The sequence below is a fragment of the Anser cygnoides genome, chromosome 5 (assembly GCF_040182565.1).
Source record: "Anser cygnoides isolate HZ-2024a breed goose chromosome 5, Taihu_goose_T2T_genome, whole genome shotgun sequence".
Lineage (NCBI taxonomy): Eukaryota > Metazoa > Chordata > Aves > Anseriformes > Anatidae > Anser > Anser cygnoides.
The window spans coordinates 22,945,799-22,969,931 of record NC_089877.1 but is presented as its reverse complement, the minus strand read 5'-3'; the positions used below and the strand labels follow the sequence as shown (position 1 = coordinate 22,969,931).

General features: G+C 35.5%; 1 protein-coding gene across 3 annotated transcripts in view; it reads right to left on the bottom strand.

The window, feature by feature from the left end:
- PRKD1 (protein kinase D1) overlaps nt 1-24,133 on the bottom strand; it is a 131,303-nt gene that overhangs the window by 55,590 nt on the left and 51,580 nt on the right. For all 3 annotated transcript variants that reach the window (XM_048058698.2, XM_048058699.2, XM_048058700.2), the window contains exon 2: nt 6,643-6,781. In XM_048058698.2, the coding sequence (XP_047914655.1) occupies nt 6,643-6,781 (139 nt within the window). The remainder of the gene's footprint in view (nt 1-6,642; nt 6,782-24,133) is intronic.

Here is a 24,133-nt window from a genome sequence, read left to right as displayed (position 1 = left end):
GTTGCCCAGGGCCTTGTTCAACCTGGTCTTGAACACCTCTGGGGATGGGGCATCCACAGCTTCTCTGGGCAACCTGTTCAAGTGCTTCACCACCCTCTGAGTAAATAATTTCTTCTTAATATCTAATCTAAATCTCCCCTCTTTTAGTTTAAAAACATTTCCCCTTGCCCTGTCACTATCTGCCTGTGTAAAAAGTCACTAAAATCACCTTACATGAAACTTACTTCCTTTTCTTGAGCAGACAGGAAGAGTGCATTTTAGAGAAAGAGAGTGCACAAGTTACAGCCTGTGGTTCCTCTTCCTTTCAGTGTTTCTGAGTGAATGAGTGCTCATTTACAGCCACCTTCGATTATAACTTTGATATAATCCTTCCTGATTTGGTCTGCTTGCTAATTTTCTAGAGTATTTTAGTCAAAAGAAATCCTTCCTACAAGTAGAGCTCTACAAAATCCTTTCTACAAATATTTTGCTCCTTTTTCAGTCTGTGATGCAATTTAACAGATAGGTAAATGGGTTCAGTGAACACATCAGTGGAGATTTCCCCAGCACTGTAAGTAAAGGGCCTTCCTCTTTTGTGCATCAGGAGACTAGATGTACTTTTCTAACACTTTGAAGAAGAAATGGAATAGAAAATGCATAGCAAAGAAAACGTCAGTATGGCAACTGATACATCACTAATAGAATGGTATTAGTGATACTGTTCAATGCACATACATGAATGTAGCCTAATTAACTTGGTTGAACAAACAAATTCGTGGTTTTAAGTAATTCATTTCTGACGTGCCCCCCATCTGCTTTACAAACACTGTCAGAATCCCATACTGTTAACTGAAATAAAGCATTAGAACAGATAATATTTTTAAAATACATAAAACAAAAGGAAGATAACCATATATGAGGTAAAAATAAAACTGTACTTATGAGGACTACTAACATTCATAATGAAAGTTCCCTTTTCTTCCTTTAATGTGTAGGTGACAGTCTGTAACTCAGTATACCCTCTTCCTTCCACTCTCATAATAACGTCTGACATTTCACCTCCAAAATGCTAGAATCTATTCTGGCACTGAACAGCAGTTTGGCTAGCTGATCCTAACAGTCTGTGTTTATCTCCTGTGGGCCAGTCAGCAGACAGACACACAGCAGTTGTTCAGTAAGTTACGTGATTCTTACACTCCATTAAAATCCCACTGCATAATGCACCAATGCAAAGTGCAGATCATAATGTTCATTTTAAATATAAAAGCACAAGAAGTGTTGCATTCTGAGCTGATTAAATCTCATGTGTTCCACCAGAAACCTAGCTCTTCTACAACCTGTTTCAGTTATATTATATGACATCTGCAGGTACAATTTTCTTCCCTAAATTGGATTAAAGTGCTTCAACTGCACTCTTCTCAACTATAATTTTTTCTAGGTAACTTCTCATCTCTCTCAAGAACCTGTAATATAAGATCTAAACCAGAATATGATTTTATTTATTATTCCTTAAACTGTTAAGAACGTAAATAGAATATGGAAAAAATAAAAATAAAATGAAAAAAAAATCACAGGTCGTCCAGCCTTTATAAAATACCTTGAAATTACATAAATTATTATTAAAATTAGATAATGCATAGCATTAGGATATGAATTGATTTATAATACCATAGTATTAGGAGTGATAGTTCAGCTTTTTCTCCACTGGCTAGTATCGACATGTGCAATAAAAAATGAATGCAGCGGATCAGTATAGCTTTTGACATCAGATATCTATACCTCAGGGGATGTTTACCCACAGTGTGCACTGTTTTCAGCAGCAAAGCTGTAGCAGTAACATTCTATTGCCTCCTTCAGAAATGTTATTCAAAAATGATTGCCAAAATATACCTTGAATTTACAGAACTTTGGAATGTACATTCTGTTTAGACATTTCTAATGTAGGCTAGAAAACACTTTGATGATCAAACGTAGGAAGAAGTAGCCAGAGAGGTTGCATACTCTTTGTGTTTAGAGACATTAAAAACCCAATGAGCCAAGCCCTTTGAGCGATCTGCTCCAGTTCATCAAATGTAAACTTAAAATACATTTACATGGATTTAATCCATTGTATGTCAAATAGGATCAAGCTTCCTATTCAGAAAGCTTTGAACACGATGCCGCATGCTCTCTCTGCTGCTGAAATTCAGGCTATGACTTCCCAGAGGCAGAAAATGCTCTCTTTTTGTTTGTCCACAGGGACACACTACATGCCCCAAAGTGAGTAACAGCAACACTCAAGAGGTTGACAAATTCACTGTAGTCCTTGGGCATACTAGACTATAAATATTTTCAACTGGTGACTGTCACATGCTAAAGTGAACATCTGTGCTTGGTAACAGCTTCCTGGGCCTCTCTGAGGTGCTTTCTTTCCCCTAGTTCTCTGATCAATTTTTACTACAGTAATTGTCACCCTGTCTTATAAAACTCAACTTAAGTTCATGCAACACAGTATGTACTAGTATTGAAATACCTATCTAACATATCTGTGCACAAATAACAATTTTTTAAAAAATAAATGAAGATCAAATATTTTCAGACTTTGAAAAATAAAAGCACTGGAACTGTGAATGAAAAGATTGTTTCTCTTTTTATCAGTAGAATCTCACCGTTTTGTTCCTACATCTGTAATAGGAAGAATAATGAAAAACAGAATATGAAAGTCATCCAGGATTTTGAGAATGCCATGACAAATAATTTCCTATTGAAAACTTTTACCAATTTCTCCAAAACAAACACTTACAGAAGACCTTTCGAAACATGTTTCCTTTCTTGCACAGCACATATACTGCCTTAGACTGCTTCTCACTTCCATTCTGCAAAAAGAGTTATTGCTCTCAGGTTTTGGGGGGGGATATTTTAAATGGAGGGGAAGGCGAAGGATTCAGTGCCTTTTTTTTTTTTTTTGTGTGTGTTGGTTTTGGCTCTTTTGTTTGTTTAACTTAATTTCCAAGCCACATCCTAATTTAGGTTGCAATTGTAAAAGCTCTGCAGAATATATTAAATCCCAATTTGGAAAAAAAAAAGTTTAAACATCTGAAAAAAAATGTAGTTTATATTTAAATGCAACTTGCAAATACTTACATCTAAAGATATCTTTAAAATTTACTTGCAATTTATCTGTTCTAAGTAAATATTGCAATAAATGACTAAAACAAATGACAATTTACAAATCTATAATAGTATAAACTACATAATAATCTGATTAAGTCATAATCTAAAAAGATGTAATTTGCCATCTTTTCCATGGGGTCAGAGCACATTTCTAATATGGACCACCAAACATATTGGATAAATACTGTGAGAGCTTGATAGCAATACCATTACTAATGGCATCACTTTTTAATGTATTCTGTACTGCTCCAGCTCTACTGCCTCTGAAGTTAGTTTAAAAGTAAGTGCTTTTAAAAAGAATACTTTATAAGCTTTGCTAATATGAAATATTATAAATGCATGTGTTTATTTTCTTAAGAACTAGAGAAAATTTTTCTTTGTAAGGGTCAATGAAGAGTTTTAAATCTTTTGGCGGACAGAAGCAAAATGACTAGTGCAATTGTTCAATAAAAACACGGAAACAAAATCATAGTCTTTGGGCTATACGGAATTAAGAAATGAGTATACCTTGCCAAAGAGTCCTGAGATTACTCAACCCTGACTTATAAGGAAAAAAAAAAAAAAAAGCCACTTTATTTTAGTAAGGACATGATTGATGGCTGTGGTTAAAAGTCCATAAATCAGGTACTCTCAAAACATGAGAAACTGCTTTTAACAAATCTCTGGATGGGTGATTGGTCAAAGAGATGGTTATACTAGAACGATAACTTGCATCTTTGTATTTTCCAGAAGTAGCTCTAGATGTAGGGGAAAGAAAGAGAAAAAGGCTAAGGGAGAAGGAGAGAGAGAGGGAGGAAGGGAGGGAAAGAGAGAGAAAAACAAATTCTATTATTAACTACTGCTAATAGGAAGATAAACCTAAAACAAGAATTATTCTCAGGGGGTTAGAACTGCCTATCACTGTTTTTTGTGGAAAAAAAAAGAACACAGTAATGACATTAAGACTTCAAGATTCAGAAAGGTTTTGACTATGCATATAAGGATTATAATTACGCCCTATTTCCTGTAAAACTATGAAACAATACAAAAAATATATTATGCTTAGTTTTCAATACATCATAATGTTTTTACAAAACATTTTCATTGTAAATGTATTTAAAATACAACAATTTCCATAATCTCTGAATTTCCTACATTACAATGACCTTCAAAATGATTTGGATCCCACTGTATTCTCTACTCTCCTCTAACTCTTTCTGACACACTGGTGCAGTTACACAACTTTTGATAGCCAGTGAACTGCGAAATGGAAATAGGCCATCATAGAAATGACAAAAGTGAGTATCAAGAAGGCAAAGGCAAAGACAGACTTCATTCATGAGTTCCTCAAAAATACAACTAGATCAAATGATACAGCTGATCAATACTGTTAAGAACTGTGTAACAGAGTTATTAGGAAGTGTGCAATACTATACTTCGGGGATTTGCCTTTAACTAAAATTTGATTACTAGAACACAGTACAACACTACTTTGTCATATTAAAAAATTCAAGCCTTCAGACAACACTCTGTATAATCTATTTTTATAAAGCACATACAGACAGGTACCTGTAAGTACCACCCATACTTTCAAGCAGTATTGGTTTAAGAGCCTTCCTCTAACTACCACAGACTTGCTTATACTTGACCACTTATTTGGGGAGATGTTTCACCCACAAAATAAAAGCATAAATCCCCTAGTGCTCTTAAATAGTATAGTTCTCTTGAAGATTTCAACAGCTACTTGCCTAATTTTGGAGAACTGGAAGATATGTGGTTTCTGTTTCAAAATCATAAAAAATATGCATTAAATAAAACACTAAATTCCTTGCTGATTTTTTTTCACTGCATCTGATTTATTGATCTGCAGCAATTATTTTAAGTGGATTATCTGAAATAGGGATTCTGGCATCTTTTCAAGACGCAAAGATTTGTTTCCTGATATGGAATAGATGAACGATGACTTACAGGAATAACTTGCATCATTCTCTACTTCCTATACTAATCAGAGTATGAAATAGGATCCTATACAGTAAAGTACAACTGGTTAAGATGACATTAACCTAACTTACCTCCCCATCTTTTCAGCAACCACTAGGCCTACGGCTTTCTATTTGTTAATCCTGCACTCTTCTACAGCTTCAGTTTTCACCTGTACATGACATATGTACCTCCCTATTTTTGTCTTTCCAGCTGGTCTAACTGCATTCCAACTGCAAAAATAAAGCCCTTCAGACATCTTCTAAATTTCATTTAACAAATGCCACTTTTACATCTTTACAATTGCAGCATTTTCTCTACTGCATATCCTTCTAAACTTTGCGTCATTCCTATTTACATACTTCATCTTTTCTTATACATAGGCTTTTGACAAGTCCTGTTAACACCTAACAGCACCCCCAGACTTCCTTTACATTCCAGTCGCATAATTTCTGTTTCCTTCAGTTAGAGTAATCCAACCTTTATGGCCACTTTGCTGGCCAAACGTGTTCCTTAAATCCATTTGTCATTTTATTGTCTCCAAAATGTGGCCTTTCACTCATCCTACATCTCTTCTTACAACCCTTCACCTGCTAAACACCTTCAGACTATAGCTTCTATTCTCTGGCTTTTTATCGGCTTACTGTCTCCTTGTATTTCCTAGGCCCTAAATATTTATCTTCTTTTGTTCTGCTTTTTTCCATGCAATCATTTATATATAGTCCTTTACAAGGAGTATCCAGCACTCCTCTTGGACTGCCATCCATAAATAATATATATTTACTATCCCAACTAAAATTAAAATTTTTCTCTTACTTTTTTAAATATGTGGGTTTTTTTTAATCACATAAGGAATTAGAGCAGCCTGAACAGGCATTGTTATGAAAGGCTGTGAAAAAGCAATTACTCTATTTCCAGTAGACATTTTAGCTTTTAGCTTATATGAAGTGCCAAAAAAAAAATCCTTTTTTTAAAAAGGAAACAGGTCACTACTAGCAAGAATGGCTTTCATAATTCCTCCACAGGTAATTATGAACAAACAGCACTGCTTATTAGGCTAGCAGAAAAATGTATAGTCTATCCATTTAAATATTAAACTATTGATACGTCATGCAAAATATGTTAAAACCAATTCTAATTTTTAAGCTTCTCTATTAATTAAGTAAATGCTAAAATGTTAATACAGATATTGTATTTTGTTGTTACTTGTTACTTTTTGTTTCCAATATGCTTCTTTGAAAAGGGCTGTGCTGCCCATCTGGATGATTTTCCTCTAAAAATGCAGAATACACATTTTTCAAATTGTTCATTAAAATTAACCTGTTGCTTAACTAGTAATATGGACATAGGCTGTCAAAAAGTAAGCTGTACAACAGGAAAAAAAAGAATTCAAAAATTAATGTATGGCACATATACATCTGAGATTTTGACCCAGTATAGATGAAAGTCCATACACACAAAATCTCCTTTTCCTGGGACAAAACTGTGGATGTCTTCACATGCAATTGTCATGCTGTTAGTTCCTTTTTATTTTTTTTTTCTTTTAGTTACCTGACAAGACAACTTCAACTAGGTCTCCTTCTTGGATATCTGCAGCTGATTTCACCAACTGGAGAATGTTTTCAGAGGTAGGGTCATGGCGGAAGAGCAGAATTTTGTCATACATTCCATAGAAACCACATTCAGGAAACTGTAAATACAAACCCATAAGAAATTACTACATTGTAAAAATACATAACTGTAAAATACAATGAATATAATTAATTTTGAGGGCAAAGTAGACACTTGCTCACATTAGTACCAAACTAAATATTTTTCCATATATGGCAATATTTATCATGGTATTCTAAAAATAGCTTTTCCGCAACCCAAGTAAACTCATTTGCTTTCATTTTGTTTGCAAGTAATGCGGTGTCCACTAGTAAATGAGAGAGAAATAAGCACATCCCTTACTCACTGCTGATGTCTTTTCAAAGACAAGTTCCCAAGCAACTTGATTAGATCCTTCTGGAGAAAGTGGTTGGCCTAGAGGACCTCTGGAAGTCCCGGCCAACCTACATTATTCTATGATTCTATCATGATTACAATATTCATGGCAAAATGATGCCTGGAGGCCAGCAGAAATATTTTTCAGCTCTGCCTAAGATACAACTCTTAAGTGATAGGTCATTAGCTAATACTTATTTCTTGAGACTAAAGTGTATCACTTAAAGCCCTCATAATATTCACAACTTCATACTTAGAGAAGAAAAATGAAAAGTTACTGACAATCTTTCTTTACAAAAATCACACCCTATGTAAGATCTCTTTTACAGTGTCAAAAAAGACCATTTTCAAGTGCAACGAGATATCATATAATAGGATTTTTATTTTCTGGGGTATACTTTAAGATACTGAAATATAAAACTATGTTTCCAAACTTAACCATAATAACCTGTTTCTATTCAAAGGTGTTGGAGCTTTGAAACTGTACTATTGGAAAACAGAGTAAGTCCTATTCAAAGTAGAAAGCATTTCAAAAAACTCTGCAGCTGTACACTGAACATGAGATTATTATATAAGCAAAACTTTTTCACTCCTTTTTGCTGCAGCATAAAAATGTGAGTTTTTTCATGTTCCTAGCTTAAAAGAACCAAACTTTTGCTTTGAACACATAGCCAAGAAACCCTTTTTTATGATACAGAAAATTCAATCCAATTTTCCACTGTTGAACTACTCCATGTATTATCTGGGAGCTTTACCAACATGCAGTGAAAGAAACCCAATGATAAGCACAGACAGAGAGAAAAAGTGACAGGTTTTGAAGGGCAAATTACTTTGAAAAGAATAAAGAATAAAACAATACATTCATTACTGATTACTAGAAGCTTCAGAATCAATCCAAGCACTCTAAGAAAGTTATGCTTCATAGCTTTAAAGAATACACTGAAAAAGAGAGACAAAATAGTCATATCCCTGCTTCGAATGAAATGCATCAAAGTCTCTGAAGTTGGGTCAGTCCTATTCTAGATTAATTCTTAAGCCATGATTGTTTCAAAATCTCATTAATGTAATAAATTATTCAACATAGTGCCAAAAGCATTCTTCTAGATCAATAATACGCCAAATTCATGGCTTAAATGTGAAATAGTTACTCTTGTTTTTAAAGAAATTTGCTTTACATTAAACTGAGCTAATCAAAACTTTCCAGGGGGAGACGTAATCTGAACTGCAATTACTCTCTTTGTCAATATACTCTATTATCTAAGTTAAGGTAAGCTTAGATAATAAAAAAGCAGATGATACGGGTGCTAGGAGACACCCAAGCATCTTACAAAGCTGTTCAACACTTGACCCGGCAGCACTGAGCTGAAACTAAAAGCCTGATGGAGCTGCCCAGGCCCTGTGCCATGGTGCTCAGTGGATGGAGCAGCTCTGCTTTGCGTACACCAGCACGGGAGCTGGCAGCAGGCAGACTCATGTCCTCAGAGCAGACATAAGAAAGTAATCCCAAGGAAATTTAGTTATATAGATCCCTACCTTGCTACAGTATACAAGCCTGATGGTTTGTATTGAGGGATTTTTTTATTACTTGGATGCAGTGTAAAATTAAAAGTATCTCTCAAAATGGACATTGTTGTCCTCTTTCAAACACCGACAGAATCTTCTCATTTCACTGGATTGCAGAGATAAAACAGGCAATTTCCCTCTAAATTCATTATGACTTAAATTGCTTGTTGTCCCTTTATTTTCCCACTCCATTTGCTCTTTTTATGTTATTTCAATTTTTTCTACCTATAAGAAGTATTTGTTATATTACACGTATTATCTATGTGTGTATAAATATGTATATTTTGAGGTATCATTACATTCTGAAGAGATAAAAAATTCGATCACAATTTGTTGTTCAATTCTATACAAGGGTTATCTGCTGGGTTCAAGTGAGTTTTCCCCACATGAGCTACTCTCACGCCAAGAAAGCCATTTTGATGGTGCGATTCTCCAAATAAAACATTGTGTAAGGACCAACTGTTGCAACAGTGACAAAAATATTCCCTCAGCTAAGCTTATTCCTGCCAACAATAATGTTGATATGCACAAACAAAAGTAAACAAAAAGCCGACACATTGCTTGGTACTACAACACTATAAATAGCATTTATTTTTGCCAAATACAGAGCAAAATAGGAAATGCATACATGTCAAGCTACCTAAAAGCTAACTAGAGCTAAGCTAACTGAAAACTAACTACAAATGATGGTATTGGACCTGAATTCCCAACACTAATAAAAAGCCTTTTCACTATATTAGCTGCTGTAAGTGGAATTACCACGAGTAAAATAGTCACAGAAAATGCTATAATGTGGAAATGGAATATTTCCTTAAGAATCAAAAACAGAATTTGAGATTTAACAAAAGAAACTGTGTTACATATCCACAGGCTTTGTTCATTAACGTACTAAATCAAAGATAACTGATACAAGAAGAAATTCTGAAAAATTAAAATATAAACTATCCTCAAAAATGTATCAGATTTACACTTTGCTATAAGAGCTTTTAATTTTGCCCAACCTTGCTATGCAGATGTCATTCATTATTGCTAAAAATATATTTATGTCAGTTCAGTAGACTTACAGGGGAAGCACTATATGCATTCCCTCATTCTGTATTACTGGTAAGCAGTTCGATGTGTACTATGGGAAAACTGTTGTAAAGGTAATATTGCATATACACAGCTACTCTTCTCAGAGCAAATTACAACCTGTTAATATGATCTTCTGTAAAAAAAAAAAAAAAACTCTTTTCCATAATCATGCCAATGACATGTCAAAAATGAATTGCTGTCAAGAAGAAATAGAAAATAAGGTGTTTAATGGGCTTACGACTTCAAGGAAGACCTAAAGCTGCACTGAACTGACTTAATATGACTACTACTGGTCAGTGTAACTATTTGTAAAACACATATAGAAGTTCGCAGGAGAAACGGTTTCAGCCATTAGTCCAAAATAGCATTCATAGAGATAAATAATTATGTCACAGTAGAGTCAAACTGATTTCAGACAGCTTGAGGAGGAGAAGTTGTAATTTAGAGATGATCTGAACTTAAAAATCAGCTTCCATGGATGGCAGAGGGCGACTGAAATTTAAGCTATCCCGAGAACACGATGTCCCTGGATTAAGCTGCAAATTATTCAAAATGGAAAATGAAATATTAACAAGTTGCTTTTCATTATTGTTGCTTGTAATGATCACAAACATATTACAATTCTGAATACAAAGCGTTTAGTATTGAATAATGGGGATTTTAATTCTGTTTATTAGATTTTGGATTATTAATACCTACTGAATGCAGAAGCAGTGATCATTCACGGACTGTGAATGCTACTTTAGTAATACTTTAATCATTATATCCCCTCAAGAAATAAAATGTACATGCAAGTTGTATAGTACCTCATGAGCTACAAACAGCCTAAAAAAGTTTACTTATAAAAATTTTCAACAAAGGCTTAAATGTCAGTTTTCAGCATTCTTGACTTTTCAGTGATGCTTTTCTCATATTATGCCAATAATTTCTCCTTACAAGTACTGCAATGTTACCACAATAAAAGTGTATTATTTGGGAAAAGCATAACAGTTTGTTGTTGTTTGGTTTTTTTTTTTTTTTAATACATGTACTTAAAAACTCTTACTTAAAAACTCTTGTCTAAACAGTTATATAAAACTTGTTTTATATCATATTGTAGCAGCTCTTAAGGTAAAAAACAGGAAACAACACTTGCATCTGAAGTCACCCATAAGCAGACTGAAGTCGTGTGCTTCTTTCATTTCCTGATAATATCATTTAACTTTTCTCTAACCGTGGGACTTCAAAAAAAAGGCAAATATTTTTTTCAGATGGAAAAAAAAACTTTCTGGTCAGCATTTTAAGTAATAGTTCAATGTTGCACAGCTTATGTGTACTATGGCAGCAAATTATCCATAAAACACAGTGCAAGAAGAAGCTCAACACCAACCTTTCCTTAGCACATACCAAAGTGAAAGCAATCATTGAAGTGTTTTTACCCTTAGCAACAGTAAATATCTACAGAAAATCCACCAAAAGACTTTACCAATAAGAAGTCAAATGACTATCCAAATTCCAGCTTTTAATTTAAAAAGACTTCAAGTAATACTACAAAAAATTGCAGACGTTAAATTTCAATAACTAAGGCCTCACATTATAAGTATTCAGTAATTCACATAATCCATTACATATTTTATCAGTCAATAATTTCAAAGGCATACATCCATACACATGCCAACACAGGTTGAACTATGCACTTCCATGAATGTGCTGTCTTATTAATGACTGTTCTCAACACAAAGATCAAAAACAAACTCGTGAAAAAAATACATGACTTAAAACTCTGTCCAGCTGCTGTGACAATCAAATCATTTTACTGTTGAAGACAGAACTTTGGAAGACCTACTATAGCTAAACGTTAACATACTTCCAACATGTATTAGGAAACTTTCAATACTTATAATCAAACATCTACATATTTATTTGAATGGAGAATGTATTCAGCCTTCCTTTTTGCTGTAGTAAAGGACATTTTTTAATAGAAACTAATTAAAAGGAAAGGTGAGACTGTCTAATGGAAGCAGAGCTCTCTCATCAATTACATTTAATAATTACAAATGTTGAAGGTTTGCACACTAGCTCAAATGAAACCCCAAATGAAAAACTGATGAGAAATAAAGTTCTTTTGGTGGAAGAAATGTATCTGGAAAATCTGGAAACAATGTACTCTAAACATCAATGCTGTTTCCACTGTAACTACTAATGGAATCCAATAGTTGAAAAAATAGGTCACTGTGATCATTTTACTACAGTTTTGCACATTTACACATAAGGGATAGCGTCTGTTGTTTTATTCTAGGAAGTAACAAGTCTTCTTTTTATTTTTTTTAGTCTACATTGACCTTCTTTTTTAAACTTTTTTTTTTTTTAGCTATAGCTATTTTTCTCCTCTTAAATTAGTTAGATTTTCACAAGCCTTCCTCTTATGTAAGTACTTAGTGAATACTGTAAAACCACCAAGAACCTTGATAAAACCTGGAAGTCTCTCACAGCACAAAGATAATAGTCCAGAACACATAAGGACTGTGCACTAAACAATGTCTTCACAGCATGTGGAGAAGTTGAGTCATGCTGAATGTTTGTTGACCTAACCTAACTTCTAAAACAAAAATAAAATAGTTAGGTAAACCCAACAAAAACAAGTTTGTGGACCTAACCTTAACATTGAAACTAACAATAATAAAAAGTCTTAACCTGACACATTTTTTTTAAATAATTATATTAATGATAGAATTTTTAAAACAATCATATTAACCAAACTGAAACGTTCTTCTTTGGCATTCTTAAAGTAAAAATGTATTGTATTTTTAGAAGTCAGGATTTCCTTTCTCTACAGAGGTTACAGCACTGTAAATACATGACACTAAAAAGCAGAAAACTTTTGGCCAAGAGATCTGCCTAAAATGTTGCCTAATTGTGGCAGTCACTGTTAACTTCCTTGAGAAAGTCAAGAGATTTTTAAAAGGCTCTATTTCTCCAACTCAAAACCATGAAACTTTGGAAGGTTTAGGAAGCATTAGAAGGGAGAGGCCCTGAGCAAGGAAAATACACTTAGGCCAGAGGCAGAAAAGATTTGAATAAAGGAAGTGTAGAAAGATGACACAAAGAATTAGGAGAGAGCCTTGAGGACAGTAGCAAGGAGCCAGGTTTACAAGGGTTCAAGTGGTGAATGGGAACAGCACCCTAAGTCCTTGCTTCCTTTTTGCCTTTGTGATCCCCAAAAAGGTTTCCTTCTGATTTAATCACCCAGTGAATCATAAATTTCTAAGATTACATCCACTAAACCAGGCAGGAACCACTCTCTGGTGATGAGGCTGAGTGGCACAGAAATGGCTCGCTGCCATGAAGCTGAACTCTCTTCCCCAGAAGCAGGGAGGCTGCATTCCCACGGCCTACTTGACACAGATCCTGGGCCATGCTGGGATGCAAACCTTGCCTGGGCATCATCTGAAAGAGTGTGATTCGACACAGTTCAAACTATATCAAGATGCGTGCAATTAAACAACTGAACAGCTTATGTAATTTTGGAGCAATGCTTAAGCCAGTGTTCTCATTTTGGTTTATTTAGAAGTACCAATATATCTTCAGAGAGTCATTGCCATTTGGACTTTTCCTAACATCAGTTAAGCTGCTTTACCAAATGTTTTAATGTGGACAGCATCACTCCCTATTTGCAGTATAGTTTTATTCTTCAATTTTTTTATTTCTTATTTTTTACTACAAATTTTGACTAATTACACATTCTATAAAGCATAAAGAGATACCTGCAGCATAGAAGTTAAGCCTTTTCCAAGTAGACTATCAGGAAGGAGTAAACTTTGTATCATTACCTGACATAAACAATATTTTAAATAACACACACATACAAATATTTCTCTAATTCTGTTTGCTGCAGCAATTTGCTGCAGGAATCAGACTTCTTCATATCTCACAGATCAAAACCAGAGTCCTTTGCCCACATGCATTGACTAGATTTGGCCCCAAACTTCCAACTTTTTTCCCCGCTGCCATCTGTGGAATTGCCAGCAGCAATGACCGCAGAGGAAAAACACAGCTGAGCTCCCTCACGGAAATATCTGTGAAACAGATGAAACATGGCTCTGGAGAAACATAGAAAGACGGCTGTTTTGCAGAGAGCCTGACCTCTGAGGGACCTTTTGGTCAGTCTCTTCCAGAACAGGTTGTTCCCTGCGGTCATCCAAGGAAGGAGTTGCTTCCTTTGCATGATATTTCCAAACAAACACACTCTAATGCTACCTATGCCTCCTGCTGCTGTACGGCTGCTTGCCTTCCGCCACTCAAATTGTGCACTGCCAAAAATACAGAGTACACACCGCATTACTCAAGCTACTACTATGCAGACTTTAAAAACTCCCACTTTTCCCAATGGCAAGAAGATAATCAAAATAAGGCCTTCTTAACAGGGCATTTTTTGTCAAAACTAGATTCTTTTACTTGACAGCAAACAGAAAGCTATGTGGACATATCAGAAACATGTCTCAAAAAGGTTGTTAAATTTTACTTGTGTGGTTGCAATTGAAAACTTCAGTAAAATCCCAGTGACTTTGTAGGTCCTGATGCTTGGCATTGTTGCTTTAGTGATTTTAAAAAATCTGAAGGAAAAGAAAAGTTTTCTCTCTTTGCTCCTGAACTGCATCTGGGAAGTGGCTGCTGGCCAGGAACAACCCTACACTCAATGCGTTTAAACAAGGAAAGTCTTAAACAATAACACTTCTCTCCAAAATGAAGAGAAATTTAGCATAATTAATATAACTCTATTTGTGCTACCATAACACACTCTTATCACTTTCCCTATTTCCATTAAAAAGACTAGATTTATTTTTCAAAGAGACTTCCATGAAAGTATTTCTTTCTGAATCACTGTACATAATGTGTTACCAAAAATATATGTTGTTTATTTCTTGGAAACTGATTTTCACTAATACCATATATGGACTACCTTATTTTGAAATAACCTCTCACTCTTAAATATAATTGACCTTTTGCAAGAGTTAGCTTCTTTTTTTTTTCTTTTACTATTAGTTCCTCAGTGTTTTGTAATATTCTATTATAGCTACCGAAGTAATGATGATAACACACAGTCAAGCAGGCATAATGAAAGAATAATTCAGACATTGAGAAAACAGTCAAATAATTGTCAAGATGCTGTCATGTAAACATTATAATAGGAAGTACACATCAAGCAAATGAGAACACGCTCATGTAGCTGACCTCACTATCAGGTACATTAAGCAATTAATTCAACAGGATTATTTTAAAAAGTAATATAACAAACAAAACAATGAAACTGAAAAGAGAAAACAGGTCTTCGCATCCTCCTGTACCAAAAAGTATTGTCACATGCACCACATTTGCATATGCTGCCTAGTTTCCCTGAAAAAAATGCATTGGGAAAAAGCATTGAGGGCAAGCACTAAGCACCAATGGTTTGTGCCTTCTCTGTTATTTCATATCTTGAGCTCATGAGCAACGTTCTACTAACACTGATCCACTACTGCCACGTTGTTCTTTCCAAGGCAACATGGGGATCTTAGCAGAAAGCCTTACACTGTGTCTGTAGATGTGTTCTGTGCAACCCAGTATGGACCACCCCAGTACCGAATTGTGGAGTTTCCTGTGAAATGGTTAGGAGCTGAACGTGACAATAACAGCATCAGATTGTTGACAAGCATCCACTTACGTGGCTGCTTCATGAACAGATTGCAGAAGTTCTCACCAAGGAGGTTGAGAACTGGAGCAGAAACTTTCATGCCCTTTAGGGAAGAGGCAGAAACTTTCTTTGTTGGTGATGTATGGGTGATGAAACTAATAAAAACAACAATTTTTTTCCAATTCCTTTAATCAAGAAAGAAATAAGACAGTGACTAAAGAGTCCCTCACATCCATTCACTCTTTCTGAAGCTAGTCTTACTAATACTCTGCCATATACTAAGCCTGGGAAAACAAACTGTTAATTTAAGAAATATGAAAAGAAACCAATTCAAGAGCCACTTCTACACATTATTTTGAAAAATAAATCTCTAAGAGTCTACAACCAGATGTGTCTTAGGTATCTCTGAGCAAGCATTACATCAATTAAGGGGACTCAGTCAGGTTCATAACTAATTAAACTGCACAGACATAAAACAGGTATCTGATCTTTTTAGGAACTGCACAACAAATAAACTGCTTACATTCAGCCAAAGTTTCTGTGCATGAGGTAAGAGCTCTCACAAAGGTAAGAGATCTAGAGCTCATTCTCGCTTTCTTGTAACTCTACTCGGCTTCCAACATACACTTCACTTCTTTCAACATCTACGTCAGTTCAAGTAATTGCTTAAAGATGAATTTAAAACTTTTTTTTTTTTTTTTGCAAGGAAACATTAAACAAACCACCTCTAAACAGAGCTATTCTTTCAATTAAAGCAAATATGCAGCTTCTTCCTGAAGCTTCCTGAGCTTCTTCCTGAGCTCCCTAACATTTTAAGTTTAGTTTTAAGAGAGATTTTGAAAATGTCATACTCTTTCATCACTCATAATATTAATTCTATATTCCAGTAAGAGCATTTGAAGTGAATTTGATAGAATTGTGTTGGTGTAACTTTTAATACTAATCACTAGGTTGTTCCTTGGTCATTTGTCTATTTTGCTTCCATTTATTAATAACTAGGATCCTTATTAATAAAGGATGAAGATACAAAATCAAGACATAGGTTTACTGGGATCATTAACCCTATAATGAATATAATCTCTATTAAATGGGAAAGAAGGCTGAGTGTGGACATAAGTTCAGCATGTGCGCACATACCTAGAACCAGATCCACGAAGGGAGTCAAGACAACCTTCTAGCTAAAAAAAAAAAAAAAAAAAAAGACGAAATTGTCCAGAACAGATAATAAACACAACTAGGACAGAAATGTCTCTAAAACACTGTTTTACGCAAATTTAGAATTTCTTTGAAGATCTGACTACGACATACTATGTGACATTTGGGATTCATTGTCCACAACAGCCAAAAGGATTTTCATTGCCAAACCTCTCCTTTTAACTGCATGGGTAGCTGCATGGTCTTATATTTTAAAAAGAAAAAAATGTACAGCTTTTATGTAAAGATACCATACATGCACACACACACACGCACACACATATATATGTATACGTATATACACTTCTAGATAGTGAGTCACTCAGGAAGGGGCATGTTAGGTTTCCAGGACTTCTTACCTGAGAGTTTCAAAGTCGAACTGTACAGCTTTAGAACAGGATCTTATTCAAGGGACAAGATCACTAGGGAAACCAAAACTACTGAAAGATGAATGGGATCACAAACAGATCACAACAAAGTTTGTCTTGGTGCTGGGCACTCAATAGAAACTGGACAGTTAAGAGACTTTATTTTTAAATTGCCCTGAAAGCAAAGACAAAATCTTAGTTTAAGATTGCACTCTCCAAACATCTTGCCAGCAATACTGTTTCTTAATAAAAATGCTCGTGGCTGCTGTGTTCCAATTTGCATACACCTTTTTATAATAAGTATAGACAGAAAGGAAAATCTCTCAGGACACTGAGGCACAGAGATTAAATCTTTAAGTCTTCTGTCATTTTTGTGTCTTAACGTCTTTAAGTCTTAAGATGTGTTTAAGACGTTTAAGTCTTCTGTCATTCTAGGGACACTTTCACAGGACTGAAAACAGAGGAAAATCATTCAAACAGAAGCCCATGAATAAGCCTTAAGTTTAGTTTTTCATGGTTTTCATAAAATAAATGCACTAAACAACACAGACATGGGCAGGCTGCAAAAGGAGCTATCTTATATATACAGACATATAATGTTCAAAACAGAAAGTTGATAGCAATAGATATAAATAGAAACCTAAAAGTTGTACAAAACCACTACGGGAAGCTAGAAGATGTACAGAAATAGCACTGTCAACTAACTTAAGGCACATTAAAAGTTTTGCTAACAGTTTTAGAACAAAAAGAATCACACTAATTCTACCATTCCTAAATATCCATCACTTTCCTTTTTTAATTCAACATTTTGGGAAAATGTAGTATTATGTGTTAATATCTTAGAATGACGAAACACTTCCTATTCTAACATCTGTTGATATAGATGCTGAAGAGGACTCCCTGAAGTTGCACACCCATATTGGCAAATCCAGAAAAAAATCAAAGAAAAATTTAAACAGCTGTAATGGCAAAGATTGTCTTTCGGAACAACTGAGATGGAAAACTAATGTTGTGCTGGTTATTAAAAAGGGAAACAAAACAACCTGCAGAATTGTAGACTTCTCAAAGTCACAGAATCACAGAATCACAGAATCGTTTAGGTTGGAAGAGACCTCCAAGATCACCTAGTCCAACCTCTGACCTAACACTAACAAGTCCTCCACTAAACCATATCACTAAGTTCAACATCTAAACGTCTCTTAAAGACCTCCAGGGATGGTGACTCAACCACTTCCCTGGGCAGCCCATTCCAATGCCTAACAACCCTTTCAGTAAAGAAGTTCTTCCTAATACCCAACCTAAACCTCCCCTGGCACAACTTTAGCCCATTCCCCCTCGTCCTGTCACCAGGCACGTGGGAGAATAGACCAACCCCTACCTCGCTACAGCCTCCTTTAAGGTACCTATAGCTACCTATAGGTACCTTTAAGGTACCTATAGAGAGCGATAAGGTCGCCCCTGAGCCTCCTGTTCTCCAGGCTGAACAATCCCAGCTCCCTCAGCCGCTCCTTGTAAGACTTGTTCTCCAGACCCCTCACCAGTAATGGAAGTAAAGTAATGGAAGAAAAGATAAATAGTTCAACAAATAAAAACATAAAGGAAAATACTATAATTAGAGTACCACCTTGGCTTACGGAAAAAACAGATAACTTCGTAATTTAATGAGAAGACTGCATAAGCAGTCCATTAACAGCAATACAAAGTCAGATTTTGCAAAATACTGTGTCAGGCCTCTGAAAACATTGCAGGCAAGCTGTTCTAATATGGACTCTATTCTGAAAAGCAATGATGAAATTTAGCTAATGGAGTGGGTAACCAATGAACATGAACTCTCAGTGAATTGCTTATGCCATGAACTGGGAAATATCAAAAGAAGCATACAGATTTACTACCTCTTCTTTTGGCACTGATACAACTGCAACTGGAACTCTGTATTCATACCTGACATTTAAAATTCCAAAAGCTAGGACACTCGAGAATGAATGTGGGGAAGAATGATCAAATAATTAAGGAATTGAAAGACATGCTCTCCTGAATGTGGCAGCGGGAGTTTGAAATGTTTAATTTCTAAAGAAAAGTTAGAATGTGATTTGATCTTTTTTGATAAGCATCAGTATGAGAAAGTGAAATCTGATTATCTATTGATTCATCTGCCTTGCAGACAAAGAAACAGCAAGTCCCAATTTCTGACAGCTGATGGTATGTAGAATTAGACTACACAACAATTATTTTGCTGGTGACATTTTTTTTCTTTATTTTTGCTTCTTATTCTAAGTAGCTAAAACAAGTGCTTGCTTGAAAACAAATACAGTGGTTTTATTTCTACATTATTGGACTTTGTTTCTAAAAGAGATGCTCTGTTTGAAAAGGAATTAATTCAGACAACTCCTATGGTCTTTCTTACACCAAAGCATCAGGCCAGATTACCATAATGTCATACTCTCTACGTAGCAGTCACAGCCAAGCTAGCTGGAGAAAGGTAACACTTTTCTTGGGACTCTGTTCAGAACCACTTTTCTTTTTGTTGTTTTTGTTTGTTTGTTTTTAATATCAGGATGATAAAAAATGGATATCTAATACACCAGATATCTGTCACAATCCTGCCACTCATTTTGGCATTGATAAGACTTCTAATGTCTGTCTAGTCCTGGGTGCCTAGAGACAGATGACAGCACCAAAAACAGTTCCTATAAAATGTAGCAGAAAAGAAAAGACTTACAGAACTAAGATGTGTTCTGTTAGTTAGATAGTAAGGGGTTTTCACAAAGAGGTTTTAAATTAAATATTAAGAATTAAGGATAGTTATAACCGGCAGTGACTTTTGAGGGAGGCTGTGGAATCTGGAATCTGTCATTGCAGGTTATCAGACCAGGTTAGACAGGCAAGAATGGTGCAGATATAGCTGACCCTCATTCACAACACGCAGAAGGCCTTGTGGGTCTTTCTATCCATGTATCTAAAACTCTTCTGAAAGACATAAGAAAAAAAATTACTTTCAGTTCAGAGTAAGAAAAATAAACCAAATGCCAACATTCCTACAATTTTTATGTTCCTTTCTCTAAGTCACTTTCCTGGGACTTTCCTTTCTGATTATCTAAAATTCCCATTCTAAATTCAACTAGATAAATACTCCCCCTTTTTTTTTATCCTGAACTGCTGTATACAGCTCCTCTGTAACATTACATAGTTGCCACATTTCACAAGGGAGGTTTTTGCATCTTAGTGTGGGTGAATATACGTCCACCCCCATCCAACCAGTACAGACAGATTATTTGACAGTTTAATTTCAGTCAGACCTATCTGCCTTAAGAATATTTTTAAACATCAAGACAAAAGTTGCCTCAGGGTTTAATATGTCTGGGATATGCATCTTAGAAACAATTTAACAGATGAACAACACGCTATCATCCCTCAATTCCTACACAGGTTTACCTATGTTGATAGCTAGCTATTCTCAACTTCCAATACTTAAGTATTTAATACTTCCAATTAGAGAATTTCACACTCACTAAATCCCACTTCTTCTCATACAATGGGATCGATACTTGACTGCATTGCTCTCAGGGGTCAGTAAATGACTGAAACTTTTCTTAAGGTTATGCCCCTCTGACAGGGGACTTTAAATAAGTTTCCCACTGTTTTTTGATGGGATTTAAACCCTCCCAATATATATACATAAAAATTGCAATTGCTTTTGTGAATACCGTTTGATTTAATCATGACTCTGAATATTTAATTTCAAGTGCTGGCTCCTGCCTTCTTGCAATAACAGCATCACTCGGTGTATTTGAAAAAAATCTTTTTTTCATTGTGCAGTGCTATATATCTTCAGCTACAGAACCACATTCCACAATTGATGCTGGAATTTTTAAAAACAAGGGGTTTTAGGGTCATTTTCTTAACAATGGTTTAAAGAAAGCCATAAAATAAAGACAAAAGTTCATGATTTTTTTTCTTAAAGTTGGAGACTAACGTATAAATATTGCAGAAAGAAAACTGACATGAAGAACAACAACAACAACAGAAAGTAAATCAGCCACTGTTTCACAGAGTAATTCCCTACAGAATACCATATTAAAAATATATTGCTTACAGCAAAGAAATTATGGCTTAATGCCTTTTCTAGAGAACCTGAAGACTTCGGCACAAACCGCAATGCTTTGAAGAGCATTACAAGCAAAGTTGAAATTCTTCTCCTGCCAGGGGAAAGGCAACCATCACATTAAACTAAGAAAACTCTTCAGACCTTCATCTAACATGTAAAGAAACCCTTCTCGGTTCTAATAACAAACGAGTCATTGTAAAATAATCTCATTTACGTGAAGTCTCAACCAGGTGGCACGCAGCCAGATGGGGGTGAGGAGCCAGACACCTAATACAAGAAGTTCCTAGCAACCAGAGGTCTGCAGGAAGGATGAGGTTTTATTACCAGCAGCTAAACGAAGATCTAAGATATTACAGAGGAATACTCTGAATTACATTTGCGTATTCCTTCTCAGTCTTTTATGATAGATCGGAAGCAAGAAGATAGGCAGCAAGGCTCATAATCAAAGGGGGCAGAAAAACATGTTACATAAGTTGTTTGAACCTGTAAATCTGGAGTAAAAATATTAGGAGACTAACTTCCAGTGAAAGCAAAATTAAGAGAACAACACGGACAGCCTCATTCAATTAAACTGTTTGAATTTTCTGTGTATACATTAGACAGTCATCTTTTCTAGCAGGACCAAAAAAATATATATTTTTTGGTTGAGTTTTCATATTGCCATTTTTTGCCTATCTTTTCTTACACAGCAAAATAAAATGGCAAGTAAAATGACAAATAACTAAAAGTGTAATTCATTTTTTTTTGACTCAAAAATAGTGGTTAATCATTTGGGTCAGATAAAATTCATTTTCCATGTGTTGCAGAGCCACAGGCTATCAGCACCCTGCACAAGCAGCAGAACCTGGGCTAGTGTGGTATGCACAGAACATGCCAGAGCTCAGTCCAAACCAAACTAGCCACAGCCAGGCACTTCTCTAAACCCTTTATGCATGATATCTGGCATTTCCCATGCCCAGTGTTGAACACTCAAGCAGCTCCACACACAAACATCTGCTGCTGCATGCTCACTCCACACAAGCCACCTAAAAGCCTTCACTCCTCTCAGCTCCTGACATTTTCAACCACTCATGAAGCACTGAAGGGGTCATTGTGGTCATAAAAACACTTACTGATCATTTAGAAACATAAAAATAGGTATTTTCCCATGATACGTTCAACTGTGTTGATTCCCTACAAGTGGCAGCATTCTTACTATGGCTTACAATAGTAAGCCTTGAAATAATGGATAGATGTATTATCAAGATAATGACACAGCCCTTTCACTGTATCAGATCCTGTGTAACTGCAAAGAGAAAACTTTTTCCTTGCAATGTTTATAGAAATACTTTAGAGATAATATATTTGTGCTTCTTGAAGGGCTTCTCTTTTTTCCTCACAGCAACAAATACTTTTACTCAACTAATGATGTATTACCAGCAGGTGATTTCATCTCAATTATTTCTTGCTTCTAAAACCAGTGAGTGTGTGAGAAAAAAAAGTTATAAACATGACAAATACGCACTGATCGGCACGCTATGCTGGTGATCCAGCATGCTATCTTGAGCTGCCAACATGTATGGCTTCAATAATAACTAATGACATTTCAGAAGCCTAAAGCAATCACCACAGAACTTTTCATGGGTTATGTCACCCTTGATTCACTTTAAGCAATGCTCCAGTACAAGGATACATTGATCATTAATTGTTACGCTTTGGCAAGGTAAATAAGCACTTGAAACAGGATATAAAGCACTGCCAGACCAGTTTGACTTGTGTGGATTTTCAACAGAGTTAAATGACCAAGGCTGTGATTTTCAAAAGCACCTGATAAATGCTCTTAAGCAAAAGTTAAAGATGTGTTTTAAGAACTAGACTTTCTCAGATCATATTCATTTCTCATTGTTGTGCTGACAATTTGTAACCTGTATCACTGTAAAACCTACAATGTAATAAGAAAGCTAAAAAAAAAAAAAGTCAAATACAAAGGATCAAATCTATAACTGTCTGTTAACATAATGCATGCAATAGTTCTGTTCTGTACAATCAATCGTGTTTTCCTGACCAAAACATTCACCAGCAGCAGCATTCCCACCACTGTGTCACCTACACACAAAGGAGAAGGAATTTTTTTCTTTATTCACCAATAAACCCCGAATCCAGTAAAATTAGAAGAAAAATCAAAAGGTAGCAAAAAGAACGCTTAATAAAGTTGAAAAAATGTCTGTATTATCACAGAGAGTCAAATCTGAATATAGAGCAAATGACTGGGGCCAGAAGCAATTTTGCATGCACAGATGTGGATTTCACATCCACAGACAGGTGCACATTCAAATTACGTGCAAGCATGCACTGTGCTTGTTGGTTTCTGACCATTCCCTCCATCCTGCCCACTGGTTCTTCTTTGGAACTATCTGATTAGAGACTACAGATCATCTTAGACCACAACCGCAGACCTGTTTGTAGCAAGAACCTCTGTTTACCAGCATACAGAAGTCTGTGCAGATAATCTCCTCCAGAAAGCCACAATACTCTCTACTCAGAAAAAGTTACATTTCAAAAAAGCCATAAGAAGTGATAATTTCTCACAATACAGCACAAAATGCAGGAATCCAGGGTGGGAATTCTATTTTTAACTACCTAACAGATAATTTAAAGAGGGGAAATTTCTTTGCAATTGTTTCTTTTTATTTTCTTGTACAGGGAATAAGACAAAGTGCTTAATGTTCTTTACTGCAATGATAATACACATAACCATTCCCTGACATCAGTCAAAATCATTCCAACTCCCCAACTGGCCTACATTGTGTTAAATCTCATCTCTTAAATACAGACCAGTTCCTTTTTTGATCTGAAGTCTCTAGAACCAAAAATGTGAAAGAAAAACACCCCTTTGAAGTGGTTGTCTGAGAAAAAAAGCCTGGGCGAGGACAAATCACCAGTACCTTGGTCTGCCTACTGGGTGCGAGAAGCAAGGAGTCCACGCCAACCCTCCCAAGCCACATCAGTCTCCTCCTCTCCTCCCACTGAACTACAGCTGCGTTTGCAAGGAAATCACTTGTTTTCACCCAAAAGCCCACACAACCAAAACAATGGAATCATCTCATCCTGAATGAAACTGGT